Source organism: Rana temporaria, chromosome 9 (assembly GCF_905171775.1).
Source record: "Rana temporaria chromosome 9, aRanTem1.1, whole genome shotgun sequence".
NCBI lineage: Eukaryota > Metazoa > Chordata > Amphibia > Anura > Ranidae > Rana > Rana temporaria.
Window position 1 is genome coordinate 14,540,438 of NC_053497.1, and position 20,397 is coordinate 14,560,834.

Sequence of the window (20,397 nt, forward strand, 5' to 3'; positions counted from 1 at the left end):
TAATATAGTGTAACTGCTATGAAGGCTGTCTCTACAAGGTTTAGGAGTGTGTCTATGGGAATGTTATACCATTCTTCCAGAAACGCATTTGTGATTTCGTTTTTGAAGGTCTGGCCTCCAGTCTGCGCTCTAATTTATCCCAAAGGTGTTCTATAAAGTTAACTACAGGACTCGCTCATCCATGTCTGTATGGACCTTGCTTTGTGCACTGGTGCGCAGTCGTGTTGGAACAGGAAGGGGCCCTCCCCAAACTGTTCCCACAAAGTTTAGGAGAATGACATTGTTCAAAATATCTTGGTATGCTGATGCCTTAAGAGTTTCCTTCACTGGAACTAAGGGAACTAAGGGGCCAAGGCCAACCCCTGATAAACAACCCCCACACCATAATCCCCGCTCCACCAAAGAAAGGTACATAAAGACATGAATGAGCGAGTTTGGGGTGCTGCAGCTCAGTTTCAGGGTCTTGGCAATCTTCTGATAGCCTAGGCCATCTTTATGTAGAGCAACAATTCTTTTTTTTTTCAGATCCCCAGAGAGTTCTTTGCCATTAGGTGCCATGTTGAACTTCCAGTGACCAGTATGAGAGAGTGAGAGCGATAACACCAAATTTAACACACCTGCTTCCCATTCACACATGAGACCTTGTAACACTAACAAGTCACATGACACCGGGTAGGGAAAATGGTTAATTGCCCCCAATGTGGACATTTTCACTTAAAGCGGGGGTTCACCCTAAAACATCAATAGACCGTTACATCCAGCATACTGCTGACATCTACAGTATGCTGGATTTTTTATCCGCTATACTTACTGTCTCATGGTTGTTTTCACCGGGCTTTCGGGTTCTCGTTCCCCCAGGGAGTAGGCGTTCCTAAGACGAGTCATAGATGATTGACGTGCGGGTAAAGCGTGTCATTGCCTTCCGAAAATATCCGAGGGGGACTCGGCACTTCACGGTGCCTGCGCAGTCAGCTCTACACGGCAGGCGCAGGCGCCGTATAGCGCCGTAAAGAGCCAAGTCCCCTTCGGATATTTTCGGAAGGCGATGATGCGCTTTACCCGCACGTCAATCGTCTCCTTGGAGGATCAACACTCGCTCCCAGGAGACATTGCGCTGAGCTCCCCGTCGGGTAAAAAGGAGCGACACGCCCACTCCCCGCAAGGAAGAAGACCCGGAAGTGAGGCTGAAGATAGGTAAGTGTACACATTTAAAAAAAAATTACAACGCTACAAGCCTTTATTAAGGCTGGAGATAGGTTAGCCAAAAAGTTAATTTTGAGGGTGAACCTCCGCTTTAAGGGTGTACTCACTTTTGTTGCCAGTGGTTTACACATTAATGGCTGTGTGTTGAGTTATTTTGAGGGGACAGCAAATTTACACTGTTATACAAGCTGTACACTCACTACACAACATTGTAGCAAAGTGTCATTGCTTCAGTGTTGTCACATGAAAAGGTAGAATAAAATATTAACTAAAATGTGAGGGGTGTACTCACTTTTGTGAGATACTGTATATATTTTTTCTCAAATTTGTATTAATTTAGTTTATATCACAAAAAAAAAACACTGGTGATCAAATACCACCAAAAGAAAGGATATGAATATGTTTTATGATAGAAAGTAAAAAATATATATTTTTTTCAGATTTATTTTTTTCGTTTACCGTATTTTCCGGCGTATAAGACGACTGAGCGTATAAGACGACCCCCTAATTTTCCAGGAAAATTTTTGGTTTTGGGATATACTCACTGTATAAGACTACCCCTTACTACTAGTCTGTCTGGAAGCTGAGGGGTAGCCAGAACCGCTGACAGAAACAGGCTTTTTCAAATCTCACTGTGCCATTACATTCCTCACTGTGCCATTACATTACATTCCTCACTGTGCCATCACTTGCCCCTCACTGTACCATCACTTGCCCCTCACTGTGTCATCACTTGCCCCTCTCTGTGCCATCACTTGCCCCCACTGTGCCTGAACTTGTTGCCCCCCAGTGCAATCACCGCAAACACTCACTTTTTTTGCCGGCGGTGCGAGCGCGAGCGTCAATGATTTGAAAGCCGCGCCTTCTCTTCAGAGTGTTCTGCGATAGGCGGAACACAAATTTTCCCAGCAGCGCCTCCGTTCTGTGTTCCACCTATCACGGACGTCTTCTCATCTCGTCCGAGGATGAGAAGGCATCTGTGATAGGATGAACACAGAACAGTGGCGCTGCTGGGAAGATTTGTGTTCCTCCTATCACAGGACACTCTGAGGAGAAGGAGTGTCTTTTAAATCATTGACGCTCGCGCTCGCAGCACGGAGACTGTCACCGCCGGCAAAAAAGTGAGCACGGAGACCGTACCCGGCGTATAAGACGACCCCCGACTTTGGATGCATGTTTTTGCATCCAGAAAGTCGTCTTATACGCCGGAAAATACGGTATATCGGAAAAAAAAAAAAAAAAAAGCTCAGTGGTGATCAAATACCACAAAAGAAAGCTCCATTTGTGTGAAAAAAATGTATCTGCGTACCACATTTCATGACCAAACAATTTCCAGTTAAAGTAGTGGAGTGCTGCCCAAAAAATGCCCAGTTCATGAAGGTGGTATGACCTCCCGGAGATGACATTTCTGAAAATCCCGGAGGGTAAAATCCCATTCCACTAGCCGCCATTTATAAACGGCACACGTCACTCAAAGACAAGTGGTTAACCATCCCTCAGTATTTTCCATAAAACGTGAACAAACTTCATTCCCTCGCAATCCTCTGGCCAGGAATTAGCCAAACCCAAGAGGGGTTCCAAATCAAGCAAATCATCGGGTTCTCCTCTACTCATTACTGTACATACGGAACACCTCAGCTAAATTAGCGTCTGGGAGGTCAACTGGTTCAAAGTTGTTTAACACACCAACTTCTGACACTTGATATTTGTGAATCATTCCTCCCTTCCGAATTCTTAGCCACCAGGTTTGCTCACTGCGGCGCAGATAATTAAATCGGACAGAACCATTTCAAAACAATTACTTGTCGGGGATCTCGGGTCAAAAGAAATCCATTTCTATTAAGGAAACCTTCCAGCACAACATAAGGCTTATACCGAGTCTAATATCCTACGGCGATAGAAGGCGAGGAAAACAAAATTAGCTTATCCTCCGGCTTTACGTAAAGATGACCCTTTTGTTCCTTCAACAGAAAATAAACCGATATACCACGGGCATTACGGGGATTTTATCAGACTTTACTGTAAGCCTATACAGTCAATTCAGAAGGCGCAGGGAAACAGGAACGTACCAATATTTGTTACGAATTCTAAAAATATTTTGTTTATTTAAGTCTGATGCCCTGTACACATGATGGGGCAGATCCACATACATACGCTGCGCCCGGCGCAGATGGAAGATACGCTACGCAGCTGTAACTTACTTGGCTTTGGTTTGAATCAACGAATTTGCCCCGTTAGTTACGGCGGCGTAGTGTATCCCTCGCGGTGTAAGGGCGCGGAATTCAAATTGGGCGGGTAGGGGGCGTGTTTCATTAAAATTCCGTAAAAACTCCCAGGGTGCATTGCTCCAAATGACATCGCAAGGACGTCATTGTGTTCAACGTGAACATAAATGGCGTCCAGCCCCATTCACGGACGACTTACGCAAACAACGTAAAATTTTCAAAATTAGACGCGGGAACGACGGCCATACTTAACATTGAGTACGCCACCATATAGCAGCTTTAACTATACGCCGGAAAAAGCCAAACGGAAACGGCGTAAAAAAATGCGACGGCCGGTCGTACGTTCGTGGATCGTCGGAAAAAGCTAATTTGCATACTCGACGCAGATTACGACTGGAACGCCACCTAGCGGACGCCGGAAAATTGCATCTAAGATCCGACGGCGTACGAAGACGTACGCCTGTCGGATCTAACACAGATGCCGTCGTATCTTGTTTTGTGGATACCAAAACAAAGGTACGACGCGCAAAATTTAAAATTACGCGGCGTATCAAGAGATACGCTGGCGTCATTTCTTTGAGGGTCTGCCCCGATCGGTTCATCCGATGAAAACGGACCGATGGATTTTTTTCATCAGATAGCTGACTTTCATCAGTCTTGCCTATACACCATCAGTAAAAAAAAACGACCGTGTCAGAACTTGGTGACGTAAAACACAACAACGTGCTGAAAAAAATGAAGTTCAATGCTTCCGAGCATGCATCGAGTTGATTCTGAGAATGCGTGGATTTTTGACCGATGGATTTCCCCACAGACGATCGTTTTTTTTCTATCGTTTTTTTAACCATCAGATAATTTTAAAACAGGTTCCTAATTTTTTCACCGATGGGAAGAAAAAAGGATGGGGCCCACACACGATCGGTTCGTCCGATTAAAACGGTCCATCAGAACAGACCTAAAGCCTAGGCGTGAGGCCTGAAGCAGCCGTGCTGCAAGTGAGTAAGCCAGGAGGCTGAAAGCGTGAACAATACAGTAATGGTGGAACCCCCTGCGAGGGAAATTGCTGTTATTTCTTTGAATTTTGTTTTCTTTTAATAAAAGTGGGCTGCCATGCCTTTAAAATGCAGTCTGGGCTGACAGGTGTTCCTGAAATCGCATGCACCACTGGGGAATAATCACCCCGATATCTTCCAATATATACACAAATATTACGCAAAGCCATAAAAAAAATTCTCTTCGGTCAGGTTTTTCTTGTCTACAGTGGCCCAGATTCAGGTAGATCCGCGCAATATTTGCGTGGGCAAAGGGCAACGATTTTTGCTCTGCGCCCACGCAAATATTTCGATTTGCCCGCGATTCACGGAGCAGTAGCTCCGTAAATTGCGCGGGCGCTATGCTAATTAGCCCTGCGTAAGGGCGCCTAATGTAAATGATCCCACCGGGGGCGGGAATCATTTAAATTAGGCGCGCTCCCGCGCCGAGCGAACAGCGCATGCTCCGTCGGGAAACTTTCCCGACGTGCATTGCGGCAAATGACGTCGCAAGGACGTCATTTGCTTCTAAGTGAACGTGAATGGCGTCCAGCGCCATTCACGAATCACTTACGTAAACGACGTGAAATTTAAATTTCACGAGCGGGAAGGGCGGCTATACTTTAGCATTGGCTGCCCCTGCTATTAGCAGGAGCAACCTTGCGCTAAAGTCGCCGTACGGAAACTCCGTACCTTGCGTGCGCAGGGCCCGCGCAACTTTTGTGAATCGGTGGTAGTATGCAATTTGCATACTATACGCCGATCACAATGGCCGCGCCCCCTAGCGGCCAACGCAAGAATGCAGCCTGAGATATGAAGGCATAAGGAGGCTTACGTCTGTCATATCCTAGGCTGCAGTCCGCGTAGCGATGTTCCTGAATCAGGGGCATTCGCTACGCGGGAGCAAAACAGCTATTGCGCCGCGCAACCTATGGTTGCGCGGGCGCAATAGCTTCTTGAATCTGGGCCAGTGTTTTTAAGATACAGAAAACACAGAATGAAATACAGTTCACAATGTTGTAAAATATATCGCAGGATCTCGCACTTTCAAGGAGGCATCTTATACTGAAATCAATTAAGATCACTTCACACCTCTCGGTGCAATTTGTAGCTATTCACACCAGGTTTTCTCGTTCTGCGAAATTCAGGCTCAGTCATTACTGCTAAACCAAGTGCAATTGTGGAACAGGAATATAATTCTACCATAATTGTACCATCGACTCACAGAGATTGCCGCATGATGGGTACATTCACAGGTCTGATCTTCCTTTGATATGAGATATATATATATATATATATATTCAAGCATGCTCATATACAAGTATTTATAATTTACTGCAATATGTAAAAACGAAGATATCACCAGCACACGACGTACAGAACTGAAACACCCTTGTTAGGGGACTTGCCCCCTCGTTAGTTGACATGCCAAATAATTAGTTGACAGGCCCTATCGTTCGTTGACTTGTTTCCTCTTTAGTGGATTTGCGCCCTCGTTGGTTGACCTACACCTATGTCGGTTGACATGCCCCATCGGTAGTTGACATGTGCCCTCTTCAGTTGATCTGCCCCATCATCAGGTAACTTTTCCCACTGTTAGTTGGCTTACCCCCTCATCAGCTGACTTGCCCCCTCGTTAGTTATTCCCCACTGTTAGTTGACTTTTCCCATCCTTATTAAACTTTTGCCCTCGTTAGTGGACTTGTCCCGTATTTAGTTGACCCGCCCCTATATCAGTTGACCTGCCCCATCATCAGTTAACTTTTCCCCATTGGGTAAACATTTTCCCACTGTTAGTTGGCTTCCCCACTCATCAGCTGACTTGTCCCCTCGTTTGTTGATATGCCCCACTGTTAGTTGAATTGCCCCCTAGTTAGTTGGCTTTCCCCTTGTGAGTTTACTTGTTCCCTGTTTAGTTGACGTGCCCCATTGTCAGTTGACTTGTCCCACCCTTATTAGACTTTACCCCTCGTTAGTGGACTTGTCCAGTATTTAGTTGACCCCAGGCCCGGATTTACTCCATTTGCCGCCCCAAGGCCGGGTCCTTCAATGCCGCCCTCGTCTACACAGTACAGGGGGGACATTATCCACCGGAGGACTTTTTCGGCAGGATACTGAGATGCATTGAGAAGCGGAGGGGGGTGGGGGACTGGGATTGGTACTGCCGAAAATGACACTGAGAACCTGGGGGGTGCTGCTGCCAAAAATTACATTGAGAACCGGGAAGGGGGGTGCTGCTGCCGAGAACCATCTTACCTCCTCTTCCCTCTGTTTTCTCTCCTCTCACCATCTGTATGACAGGGGGAACTCCTGAAATGAAAGTGAAAGTGTCCTCTCATCTCAGCCACAATGCCGCCCCTGCACCCACCCCGAGGCCTGGCCTTGTTGGCCTTGTCTGGAATCCGACCCTGGTTGACCCGCCTCTATATCAATTGACCTGCCCCATCATCAGTTACATTTTCCCCATTGGGTCAACATTTTCCCACTTTTCCCATTGTTAGTTGGCTTTCCCCCTCGTCAGCTGACTTGCCCCCTCATTGGTTGACATGCTAGATCTTTAGTTGACATGCCCCACTGTTAGTTGAATTGCCCCCCCCCCCTAGTTAGTTGTCTTTCCCCTTGTGAGTTGACTTGTTCCCTCTTTAGTTGACCTGCTCCATCATCAGTTGACTTGTCCCATCCTTAGCAGACTTTCCCCCTCGTTAGTGGACTTGTCCTGTATTTAGTTGACCGGCATCTATATCAGTCAACTTGCCCCATCATCGGTTAATTTTTCCCCAATCGGGTCAACATTTTCCCACTTTTCCCATTGTTAGTTGGCTTCCCCCTCATCAGCTGACTTGCCCCCTCGTTAGTTGACATGCCAAATCTTTAGTTGACATGCCCCGCTGTTAGTTGAATTGCCCCCTAGTTAGTTGACTTTCCCCTTCTGAGTTGACTTGTTCCCTCTTTAGTTGACCTGCCCCATCGTCAGTTGACTTGTCCCATCCTTATTAGACTTTCCGCCTCGTTAGTGGACTTGTCCCATATTTTGTTGACCTGCCCCATCATCAGTTAACTTTTCCCCATCGGGTGAACATTTTCGTCCAAAGAATTTTCGTATGATTTTCATTCACGAAGAGACAAACTTTGTTTTATGTGTAATCAGAAAAGAAAGACTGCCCATGATCAGAAACAATAAACAACAAAAAAAAAAACCTTTGTCGCACAAGACTTTTCATGAGAATGTTCGTAAGAATTTTCGTTCATTCGTTCCGATTTGCTTCAAAACAACAAGGAAAAATCAGACGATTGTTCGCCCGATTTTCTTATAGTGTGTACCACACTTTAGCTGACCTCCCCCTTATTAGTTAACTTTTTCCAATGTATAGCAATACAACATGATAAGACAATAAAATACATGTGAAGATTTTGAGATCCATACCATATTCAAATATGATGCTGAACAGATTTTCCCCCTCGTTAGTTGACTTGTCCCCTCTTTAGTTGACCCACCCCTATATCAGTTGATAAGCTCCATCATCAGTTGACTCTTTCCATCAGCTGACTTTCCCCTTGTTAGCTGGCCTCCCCCTGGTTATTTGACCTGCCCTGATGTATAGCAATACAATATGATAAGACAATAAAAACACATGTGGAGCTTTTGAGATCCATACCATATTCATAAATGATGCTGAACAGATTTTCCCCCTCGTTAGTTGACTTGTCCCCTCTCTAGTTGACCCACCACCGGGCTTTTTTCCCCTCAGAGAATAGGTGCAGAACGCCCCCTTTCAGAGTCACCCCTTATCTCTGCCCCCTACCAACCTTCGAGTTTCGTCCCTTGGTTCCAGCCCCTACCCACCTCCCAATATCCCCCTTTTTAGAGAATACAGAACCAAGTAATGTTTGTGGTCATTTGTATGGAATTTGTCAATGATAACAAGAAAAGAAGTAAAATAGATCCACTACAGCCAGCAACAACAGACCCTTCCCCCATCAACAGATCCCCCCCAAGCAACAATGCAGTTCTTTCAACAATATACACTCCAGCAACAGTAGACCCCCGACAGCAACAACGAATCTCCCGGGAGCCAGCATCAATACACTCTCCAGCTGCCAGCAACAATAGATCCTTCTCTCAACAGCAACAACTGAACCCCCCTAGCGAAATAAGACCCAAACCCAGCAACAATAGATCCCCCTGCAAAAATAGCTTCCTCCAGCAACAATAGATCCCCCAGCAGCCAGTATCATTAGACCCTGCAGCACACCCCAGAACCCCTTGACATTACATACATTCAGTGCTGGAACTGCGTTCCCCAGCGTTCCCCGTTGAAAAAAGGCCCTGCCCGCTCCTATATAAGTTGATATCCTCCATTGTTACTTGACCTGCCCCATAGTCAGTTGACTTTTCCCATCAGCTGACCTCCCCCACGTTAGTTGACTTGCCCCGATGTATAGCAATACAACATGATAAGACAATAAAACACATGTGAAGCTTTAGAGATCCATACCATTTTCATATATGATGCTGAACAGACTTCACCCCTCGTTAGTTGACTTGTCCCCTCTTTAGTTGAAACCGCCCCTATATCAGTTGACATGCTCCATCATTAGTTAATCTTCCCCATAGTCAGCTGACTTTTCCCTTCCTTAGTTGACTTCCCCCTTGTTAGTTGACTTCCCCCTCGTTAATGGACTTCCCCCTTGTTAGTTGACTTTCCCCTCATTAACGGACTTCCCCCTTGTTAGTTGACTTCCCCCTCGTTAACGGACTTCCCCCTCGTTAGTTGACTTGTCCCCTCTTTAGTTGACCCGCCCCTATATCAGTTGACATGCTCCATCATTAGTTAATCTTCCCCATAGTCAGTTGACTTCCCCCTTGTTAGTTGACTTCCCCCTCGTTAACGGACTTCCCCCTCGTTAGTTGACTTCCCCCTTGTTAGTTGACTTCCCCCTCGTTAGTTGACTTCCCCCTTGTTAGTTGACTTCCCCCTCGTTAGTTGACTTCCCCCTCGTTAGTTGACTTCCCCCTCGTTAGTTGACTTCCCCCTCGTTAGTTGACTTCCCCCTCGTTAGTTGACTTCCCCCTCGTTAACGGACTTCCCCCCCGTTAACGGACTTCCCCCCCGTTAACGGACTTCCCCCCCGTTAACGGACTTCCCCCTCGTTAACGGACTTCCCCCTCGTTAGTTGACTTCCCCCTCGTTAGTTGACTTCCCCCTCGTTAGTTGACTTCCCCCTCGTTAGTTGACTTCCCCCTCGTTAGTTGACTTCCCCCTCGTTAGTTGACTTCCCCCTCGTTAACGGACTTCCCCCTCGTTAACGGACTTCCCCCTTGTTAGTTGACTTCCCCCTCGTTAACGGACTTCCCCCTCGTTAACGGACTTCCCCCTCGTTAGTTGACTTCCCCCTCATTAACAGACTTCCCCCTTGTTCGTTGACTTGTCCCCTCTTTAGTTGACCCGCCCCTATATCAGTTGACATGCTCCATCATTAGTCAATCTTCCCCATAGTCAGTTGACTTTTCCCTTCGTTAGTTGACTTCCCCCTTGTTAACGGACTTCCCCCTTGTTAGTTGACTTCCCCCTTGTTAGTTGACGGACTTCCCCCTCGTTGACGGACTTCCCCCTTGTTAGTTGACTTCCCCCTTGTTAGTTGACTTCCCCCTTGTTAGTTGACTTCCCCCTTGTTAGTTGACTTCCCCCTTGTTAGTTGACTTCCCCCTTGTTAGTTGACTTCCCCCTTGTTAGTTGACTTCCCCCTTGTTAGTTGACTTCCCCCTTGTTAGTTGACTTCCCCCTTGTTAGTTGACTTCCCCCTTGTTAGTTGACTTCCCCCTTGTTAGTTGACTTCCCCCGATGTATAGCAATACAACATGATAGGAATAAAAAAAATACACGTGGAGCTTTTGAGATCCATACCAAATTCATAAATGATGCTGAGCAGATCAAACTTATATCAACTAGAAAAGTGGAATCTTACTGATGAAGTTGGCTTGCCCGGTATAGATGGTGTATTGCAGCTCATAGGAACCAACGCTAAATTCGTCATCGGACATCCAGTGCACTGTGATCGTATCGTGGGAGGCGGTGCAGAGTTCCTCACGAATGGTGGGAGGATTTGGAGCTGTGATTTGAATAGAGATAATGTTACAATACAGTAAAAATAAATATTGAGAGGTAATACAAAGGCATAGAGGTTGCTTAACTAAAGGTAAATACAGTGGAACCTTGGTTAACGAGTAACGCAGTTAACGAGCGTTTTGGAAGACAACAAAAATCCTGACTTGGTTTGTGAGTGTTGTCTTGCAAAACAAGCAGGATTCAAGCCAATGGGGTATGCAGTACGGCATTTGGCCAGAGGTGCAGGGGCGCCGGTGACACTGGTTCGGACCTGTCCGGAAATACTCGAAAATATTCCATTCCCGAGTGTTTCCAAACCTTTCCGAGTTCAGCCGAACTGTCCCTGAGTTTTTCTGAGGCTCTTCGGCGCCCCCCCCCCCCACCTCTGGCCACATGCGGTATTGCATGCATCAGAAGTCAATGTGGAACAAAATTATCTTAGTTTCCATTGACTTCTATGGGGAAACTCGCTTTGATATGCGAGTGCTTTGGATTACAAGCATTCTCCTGGAACGGATTATGCTCATAATCCAAGGGCCAGGACAACCTGGTGCACACATCTGCTCATGGAGGATTGTGACATCCCAGACACGACTCCACTTGTACGCTGAAAAGATCCACTGGCAAGGAAATGCAGTGTTGCCAGGACCTTGACCAGTGGCTGCACTGCATGTGAGCGGTGTGTCTTGCTGGTGATGTCATCATGCAGGGCTGTGGCTAATTCCAGGACGGCATCAGAGCTGAATCTGAAAATGCGAAAGACCTCGGAATCACCCATGCCAAAGATGTTCATGCGCGTGCGGTATATCCTCTCCCGTGCCCTCCTACGAGTCGGTTGACACAGTAGTATTGCTAGGACCACGGCTGCCCCTGGCATGTTGGCATACAGATGTGTTGTCCTGCAAGTGTGGGTGCTCAGCTTGCTCAGCTCGTCCGTAACGGTGCTGCTGTAGCTGCTCTCCAGCTGACCTGTGGACGTCTGTTGCCAAGTTGCCCCTGCTTTTATGAGGAGCAAGTTTGCGCTGGGCGTACAAATTACACGCACCGTATCTCCCTCATTTGCATATTTGCATAGGAAATCAATGGGAGCGCAAGATGCGCCCAGCGTAAAAATGCGCCTAAGATACGCCGGCGGAGGAAAGTTACGTCGGTCGGGAGAAGCCTAATTTCAGGCGTATCTATTTTGGTGGGTACGGCGCATAGTTACGACGGCGCACATTTTGACTTACGCGAGATACGTCGGCGTAAGTCCTACCTGAATCTAGCCCAGAGGTGTCAACACTTTTGAGTGCAGCAAAGGCAGAGTTGTCAGTCCAAACAGGAAGTTAAGAGCGCACTATATATTTCTAGAAAATCAACAGGTATTTTCCTGCGCTTCTTAAAGTGATAACACATGTGAAGTATGTACGTATTGCCACGATGCTCTATAAATGGTATTTTGTAGGGATTTTTCCCTACCATAAACATTACTTTAACTATCACCCAGGAGATGATTTACATTGTTTCATCTGTTGATTCAGTTATAAAATTATTGCAAGTATTTTTCCCCCCCGCTGGAGCAATAGGATTTTTTTATGCCTTCTTCTGGATTAGCTGTGAATACAGAATTCTGTATATGGAAATTTTCTATTTATTTATTCATTTATTTTATTTTTTATTTTTTTGTGGAGCTCAGGAATTGATTTACATTGTTTCTTATGTCGGTTCAGTTATAAAATTATTGCAAGTATTTTTCCCCACGCTGGAATCTTTTTTGCCTTCTTTTTGATTAACTGTGGGTATATGATTCTGCATATGGAGGTTTTCTATTTATTTATTCTATTAATTTAATTTATTGATTCATTAATTTTATGTGTAACTTGGGAATTAATTTACTGTTGGTTCAGTTATAAAGTCATTGGGCCAGATTCATGTAGATCTGCGGCGGCGTAACGTATCGCATTTACGTTAGGCTGCCGCAAGTTTTACGGGCAAGTGCTTGATTCACAAAGCACTTGCCTGTAAAGTTGCGGCGGCGTAGTGCAAATCCCCCGGCGCAAGCCCGCCTAATTCAAATGATCCGGGTAGGGGGCGTGGATCATTTAAATTAGGCGCGTTCCCGCGCCGAACGCACTGCGCTTGCGCCGTCCTTAAAATTTCCCGACGTACATTGCGGTAAATTACGTCGCAAGGACGTCATTGGTTTCAACGTTAACGTAAATGGCGTCCAGCGCCATTCACGGATGACTTACGCAAACAACGTAAAATTTTCAAATTGCGACGCGGGAACGACGGCCATACTTAACATTGGATACGCCACCTAGGGGGCATGTTTATCTTTACGCCGCGTATCTCTTACGGAAACGGCGTAAATTTACTGCGACGGGCAAGCGTACGTTCGTGAATCGGCGTAACAACTCATTTGCATATTCTACGCCGACCGCAATGCAAGTGCCACCTAGCGGCCAGCGTAAATATTGCACCCTAAGATACGACGGCGCAGGCAGTCGTATCTTAGGCATGTTTGAGTGTATCTCAGTTTGAGAATACACTTAAACATACGACGGGCTTAGATTCGGAGTTACGTCGGCGTATCTACTGATACGCCGTCGTAACTCTTTGTGAATCTGGCCCATTGAAAGTATTTTTATCTCGGATGGAGAAAATTGGACCATGCTTTATAGAATTTTCTTTGCCTTTCCCAGGATCCACTGTGGATGTAGGATTCTGTATATGGAGGTTCCCCATCAATTTTTTCTATCAATTCTTTTATTTTTATATTACCGGTACATTGTACATTGACCCCTGTACACTGCCCTACCTACTACTGACCCCTGTACACTGCCCTACCCACTACTGACCTCTGTACACTGCCCTACATACTACTGACCTCTGTACACTGCCCTACATACTACTGACCTCTGTACACTGCCCTACATACTACTGACCTCTGTACACTGCCCTACATACTACTGACCTCTGTACACTGCCCTACATACTACTGACCTCTGTACACTGCCCTACATTCTACTGACCTCTGTACTCAGCCCTACATCCTAGTGACATCGGTACACTGCCCTACATACTACTGACCTCTGTACACTGCCCTACATACTACTGACCTCTGTACTCAGCCCAACATCCTACTGACCCCTGTACACTGCCCTACATACTACTGACCTCTGTACACTGCCCTACATACTACTGACCTCTGTACACTGCCCTACATACTACTGACCTCTGTACACTGCCCTACATTCTACTGACCTCTGTACTCAGCCCTACATCCTAGTGACATCGGTACACTGCCCTACATACTACTGACCTCTGTACACTGCCCTACATACTACTGACCTCTGTACTCAGCCCAACATCCTACTGACCCCTGTACACTGCCCTACATACTACTGACCTCTGTACTCAGTCCTACATCCTACTGACCTCTGTACAAAGTTATAAAGTCGTTGCAAGTTTTTTTTTTTTTTATCTCTGCTGGAGCAGATTGGACCATAAGTTATAGATTTTTTTTGTTGCCTTCCTTTTGATTAACTGCGGGTATAGGATTCTATATATGGAGGTTTTATATGTATTTAATTACTTATTACTTTATTTATTTTATGTGGAACCCAATAACTGATGTACATTGTTTTCCCTTTTGATCCAGTTATAAAGTCATTTCAAGTTTTTTGTTTTTTATATAAAAAAAAAAAACATTGGCCCGGATTCAAGAAGAAATTGCGCCTGTGTAACCATAGTTACACAGCGCAATTGCCAACTTGCCCCGGCGTAACGACTTCTCCTGATTCAGGAACCTCGTTACGCCGACTGCAGCCTAAGATATGCGCGGCATAAGGCTCTTATGCCCGCATATCTTAGGCTGCATTCTTGCGATGGCCGCTAGGTGGCGTTCCCGTTGTGCTCAGTGTACAGTATGCAAATTGCATACTAACGCCGATTCACAACGTTGCGCGAGCCCTGCGTACGCAGTTTACGTCGTTTCCGTACGGCGTTTTTCGCGTAAGGCTGCCCCTGCTATTAGCAGGGGCAGCCAATGTTACGTATACCCGTCGTTCCCGCGTCGCGAAATTTCAAATTTACGTAGTTTGCGTAAGTGATTCGTGAATGGCGCTGGACGCCATTCAAGTTCACTTTGAAGCAAATGACGTCCTTGCGACGTCATTTGCCGCAATGCACGTCGGGAAATTTTCCCCGACGGAGCATGCGCCCTACGCTCGGCGCGGGAACGCGCCTAATTTAAATGATTCCCGCCCCCTACGGGATCATTTAAATTGCGCATTTTGCCGGCGTGCCCACGCAATTTACGGAGCTACTGCTCCGTGAATCGAGGGCAGCGCAGAAAATTTGCGGGGGCGCAGGGCAAAAACGGTGCCCTGCGCCTCCGTAAAAAATGCGCAAATCTACCTGAATCCGGGCCATTATCTCCGCTGGAGCAAATTAGAGCATGCTTTATTTATTTTTTGCCTTCCTTTTGATCAACTGCGAGTATAGAATTCTGTAGATGGAGGCTTTCTATTTATTTTTTATTTTTTTTATTTCTATTGGTCGAACTAGACAGACTTGGGTCTTTTTTCATCCTAATTATGTAACAATTCAGTGAACAGAAAACCCTTCAATGTGTTGGCTGAATTATTCAGCTTGTGTGTATATGTCGCTTCTACCGTCTGCAAACAATTGTTATTCTTAGATTTATCTTTTCTTCTTTATTTCACTTCCCAGATTCTGGCGATGGCTGCTTGTCCCTTGTGTTTAATTATACAGTGCTTACCGGAATCCATTACTATTATAGGTGAGTGATTCGTATTAGCTCTGCTACATTAAGTCTTCTATTCTATTCTGCATGGTCATGTAAATCTAAAACACCGAGCACACTAAATGGCCAAAAATACCTCGACACCCCGGCTCCAAATTGCCATATTTCCATTGACGAGTACGGTTACAGTACAGGGCGCAAAAGACATTTTAGAAATTTGTGCCCTTCCAACCTTGTGGCAACACTTGCCCCTTTTCTGTTCCAGCATTACTGTACCCCTGTGTACAAAGCCAGCTCCGTAAAATAGTTACCGTATATACTCGAGTATAAGCCGAGGCACCTAATTTTACCACAAAAAAGGGAAAACTTATTAACTCGAGTATAAGTCTAGGGTAGGAAATGGAGCAGCTACTGCAAGTGAAAAAGAGGGTCAACAATGCCCATTTGCAGCTTAACTGTGCCCATCTGCAGCCTCACTGTGCCCATCGCAAGCCTCACTGTGCCCATCGCAAGCCTCACTGTGCCCATCTGCAGCCTCACTGTGCCCAATGCATGCCTCACTGTGCCCATCTGCAGCCTCACTGTGCCCATCGCATGCCTCACTGTGCCCATCGCATGCCTCACTGTGCCCAATGCAAGCCTCACTGTGCCCATCGCAAGCCTCACTGTGCCCATTGCAGCCATCCAGTGTAACCCAGCCAGCTCTGTAAAATAGTTACTGTATATACTCGAGTATAAGCCGAGGCACCTAATTTTACCAGAAAAAAGGGAAAACTTATTAACTCGAGTATAAGTCTAGGGTAGGAAATGCAGCAGCTACTGTAAGTGGAAAAGAGGGTTAACAATGCCCATTTGCAGCTTCACTGTGCCCATCGCAAGCCTCACTGTGCCATTCGCATGCCACACTGTGCCCATCGCAGCCATCCAGTGTAACCCAGCCAGCTCTGTAAAATAGTTACTATATATATAAGCCGAGTATATACAGGGAAAACATATTAACTTGAGTATAAGTCTAGGGTAGGAAATGCAGCAGCTACTGTAAGTGGAAAAGAGGGTCAACAATGCCCATTTGCAGCTTCACTGTGCCCATCTGCAGCCTCACTGTGCCCATTTGCAGCCTCACTGTGCTCTACTCCAATCAGCTATAGGCTAGCAGGTCATGTGCTGCTACCGCTGTACAGGATAGGGCAACCGGGAGACTCGGGACATGTCCTCCAGTTCTGGGCTGCACCCTAATGATCAGTGATTGGTGGAACGGATCGGCTGCCTGAGATAGAGTAATGCTGCGTACACACGATCGGAATTTCCGACAAAAAAGTTTGATGTGAGCTTTTGGTCGGAAATTCCAACCGTGTGTAGGACCCAGGGGACTGATCATTTGAGCACTGTCCGAGAGCCCCATGCCACTAGAGGGCCCCATCAGGGTTGCCAATCTCAGTAAAACCAGGGACATGTCCCTTACCAACATCCTTTTGGTCTAAAAAATATTATAGGTGCCCGCCTCTCCAGTACCTTTTCAGTGTGTGTATGTGTATTCTGTGTGTATGTATGTCTGTGTTGCTCCATAATCTATTTCCTGGGGGGCCCCATTATATCCTCTTGCCTGGGGGCCCCATAATCTCCTATTGCCCGGGGGGGGCCCCATAATCTCATATTTCCCGGGGGGGCCCCATAATCTCCCATTTCCCCCTTCCCCATAATCTCCTATTGCCCGGGGGGCCCCATAATCTCCTATTGCCCGGGGGCCCCATAATCTCCTATTGCCCGGGGGCCCCATAATCTCCTATTGCCCGGGAGGCCCCATAATCTCCTATTGCCAGGGGGGCCCCCATAATCTCCTATTGCCCGAGGGGGCCCCATAATCTCCTATTGCCCGGGGGCCCCATAATCTCCTATTGCCCGGGGGGGCCCCCATAATCTCCTATTGCCTGGGGGGGCCCCATAATCTCCTATTGCCCGGGGGCCCCATAATCTCCTATTGCCCGGGGGGCCCCATAATCTCCTATTGCCCGGGGGGGCCCCATAATCTCCTATTGCCCGGGGGGGCCCCATAATCTCCTATTGCCCGGGGGGGCCCCATTATATCCTCTTGCCTGGGGGCCCCATAATCTCATATTGCCCGGGGGCCCCATAATCTCCTATTGCCCGGGGGGCCCCATAATCTCTTATTGCCCGGGGGGCCCCATGAGTTGTCAGTCTGCCCCTGGTAGGACCCCTCTGACTTTTTCCTGACGGAATTTCCGACAGCAAAACTTTGAGAGCTGGTTCTCGAATTTTCCGACGGGAAATTCCGATCGTCTGCATGCAATTCCGACGAGCAAAAAAAAACACACATGCTCGGAATCAATTCAACGCATTTTCTTGGCTCGTTGTAGTGTTGTACGTCACCGCGTTCTTGGAATTTTGCGCGACCGTGTGTATGCAACATAAGTTTGAGCCAAAATTCCATCAGAAAAAAATCCACGGGGCCGGATTCAGATAGATTTCTCTATCTATCTGCCGGCGTAACGTATCTGCGATACGGTACGCCGCCGTAACTTTGGGCGCAAGTTCCGTATGCAGAAAGAACTTGCGCCCTTAGTTACGGCGGCGTAACGTATGTGTGGCGGCGTAAGCACGCCTAAATTCTAATGGAGATGTTGTGGGCGTGTTATATTTAAATTTCACTTGACCCCGCGTATTTTAATTTTTTTCTAAACCGTCCGTGAAATATCCCAGTGTGCATTGCTCCAAAATACGCCGCAAGGACGTATTGGAATCGACGTGAACGTAAATGACATCCAGCCCTATCGCGAACGACTTACGCAAACGACGTAAAATTTTCAAAACTCGGCGCGGGAACGACGGCCATACTTAACATTAGCTACGCCTCATATAGCAGGGGTAACTATACGCCGAAAAAAGCCCGACGTAAAAAAACGCGCCGGCGGGACGTACGTTTCTGAATCGGCGTAAATACCTAATTAGCATATTCCTTGAATCAGGCGCATTCTATGAATCAGGCGCATAGATACGACGGCCCGCACTCAGAGATACGACGGCGTATCTGGAGATACGCCGTCGTATCTTGTATCATTTGACAGATGGGAGTAAATTTGTAGATTCTAGTGAAGACCCCGGGCCAGATCCACAGACGAGGTACGCCGGCGTATCTACTGATACGCCGGCGTACTTTCAAATTTCCCGCGTCGTATCAAAACAAGATACGACGGCTTCTGGGCTTGATCCGACAGGCGTACGGCTTCGTACGCCTTCGGATCGGAGGTGCAATACTTCGGCGCCCGCTGGGTGGAGTTTGCGTCGTTTTCCGCGTTGGGTATGCAAATTAGGGAATTACGACGATCCACGAACGTACGCTCGGCCGTCGCATTTTCTAACATCGTCTGTAGTCGGCTTTTTCCGGCGTATAGTTAAAGCTGCTATTTTGCGGCGTATAGATAGACTTGCCATGTTAAGTATGGCCGTCGTTCCCGCGTCGAAATTTGAATTTTTTTTTTTTTGCGTAAGTCGTCCGTGAATAGGGATGGACGTAACTCACGTCGAAGTTCAAAAAATGACGTCGTTGCGACATCATTTCGTGCAAAGCACGGCGGTAAAATTCGAAACGGAGCATGCGCAGTTCAATCGGCGCGGGGACGCGCTTCATTTAAATGAAACCCGCCCCCTACCCGCCGATTTGAATTCCGCCGAAAGAAATGCACTACGCCGCCGTAACTTATGGCGCGTAGCCTTTGTGGATTTGAAAGTACGCCAGGTAAGGTACGGCGGCGTAGCGTATCTCTGATACGCGGCGCAAGTGCAAATGTCTGTGGATCTGGCCCCCGACATCTGCCTCTTATTGTCTGACAACTTTCAAGAATCTTTAACAAGGAACACATAGTTCCAGCACAATGCCATGGCAAACGTAAAAAATATGTGTATATTCAGACATAAAAGGGAGAGGTTATTAGAGGAAAAGTAGATTTTTAAAAAAAAATAATTTTTTAGAATTTTATCTTCTTACCGGTTACATAGTCCAGTCCTTCCAACAATTTCTTCTCTCTGGAGAAATCCAGGGCAAAGTTTTCAAAGGCATCATTTAAATTGACATCAGGGAAAGGAACTTGAGAGGATGCTGTTGCCATGGATACCCTGACACGAGATAACAGTAGCATTAAATATTTGGGCTGTACTGAGACTTTTTATCAGCCGATTTAGAAAATACTCGCCTTATGCAAGCAAATGTTTTTTTGTTTTTTTTTTAAATTGCAATAAGAGAAAATGATCTAAAGATAATTATTAATTTAAAAGTAAAAAATACCCCAAAAGCACAAGCCAAAGCAAGTTAAACTGAAATATTAAAAAAAAAATAAAGATAATTATAAATTGAAAATAAAAAAATACTACAAAAAAGCACAAGCAAGTTAAACTGAAATATTAAAAAAAAATGTAAAAAAAAAAATAAAGATAATTATTAATTGAAAGTAAAAAAATACTCCAAAAGCACGAGCCAAAGCAAGTTAAACTGAAATATTAAAAAAAAATAAAAATAAAGATAATTATAAATTGAAAGTAAAAAAATACTCCAAAAAAGCACGAGCCAAAGCAAGTTAAACTGAAATATTTAAAAAACATATATATAAAAAAATATGTTGAACAAATGTCACAATATTTAAATATTAAAAAATAAAATAAAAAAATAAAAATAAAGATAATTATAAATTTAAAGTAAAAAAAATACTCCAAAAAGCACAAGCCAAAGCAAGTTAAACTGAAATATTAAAAAAAAATATTTAAAAAAATAAATAAAGATACTTATAAATTGAAAGTAAAAAAATACTCCAAAAAGCACGAGCCAAAGCAAGTTAAACTGAAAAATAAAAAATAAAAGATAAAGATAATTATAAATTGAAAGTAAAAAAATACTCCAAAAAGCACGAGCCAAAGCAAGTTAAACTGAAATATTAAAAAAAAATATTTAAAAAAAGAAATAATGATAATTTTAAATTTAAAGTAAAAAAATACTCCTAAAAAGCACAAGCCAAAGCAAGTTAAACTGAAATACTAAAAAAAAAGTTTATATATATATATATATATATATA

General features: G+C 45.5%; 1 protein-coding gene across 1 annotated transcript in view; it reads right to left on the reverse strand.

Moving 5' to 3' along the window:
- Positions 1–20,397, reverse strand: part of MID2 (midline 2) — a 304,582-nt gene that overhangs the window by 132,740 nt on the left and 151,445 nt on the right. Inside the window, exons 6-7 of the mRNA XM_040322836.1 lie at positions 19,320–19,447; positions 10,427–10,570 (exon numbers count right to left, since the gene is read on the reverse strand). Coding sequence (XP_040178770.1) covers positions 10,427–10,570; positions 19,320–19,447 — 272 coding nt within the window. The remainder of the gene's footprint in view (positions 1–10,426; positions 10,571–19,319; positions 19,448–20,397) is intronic.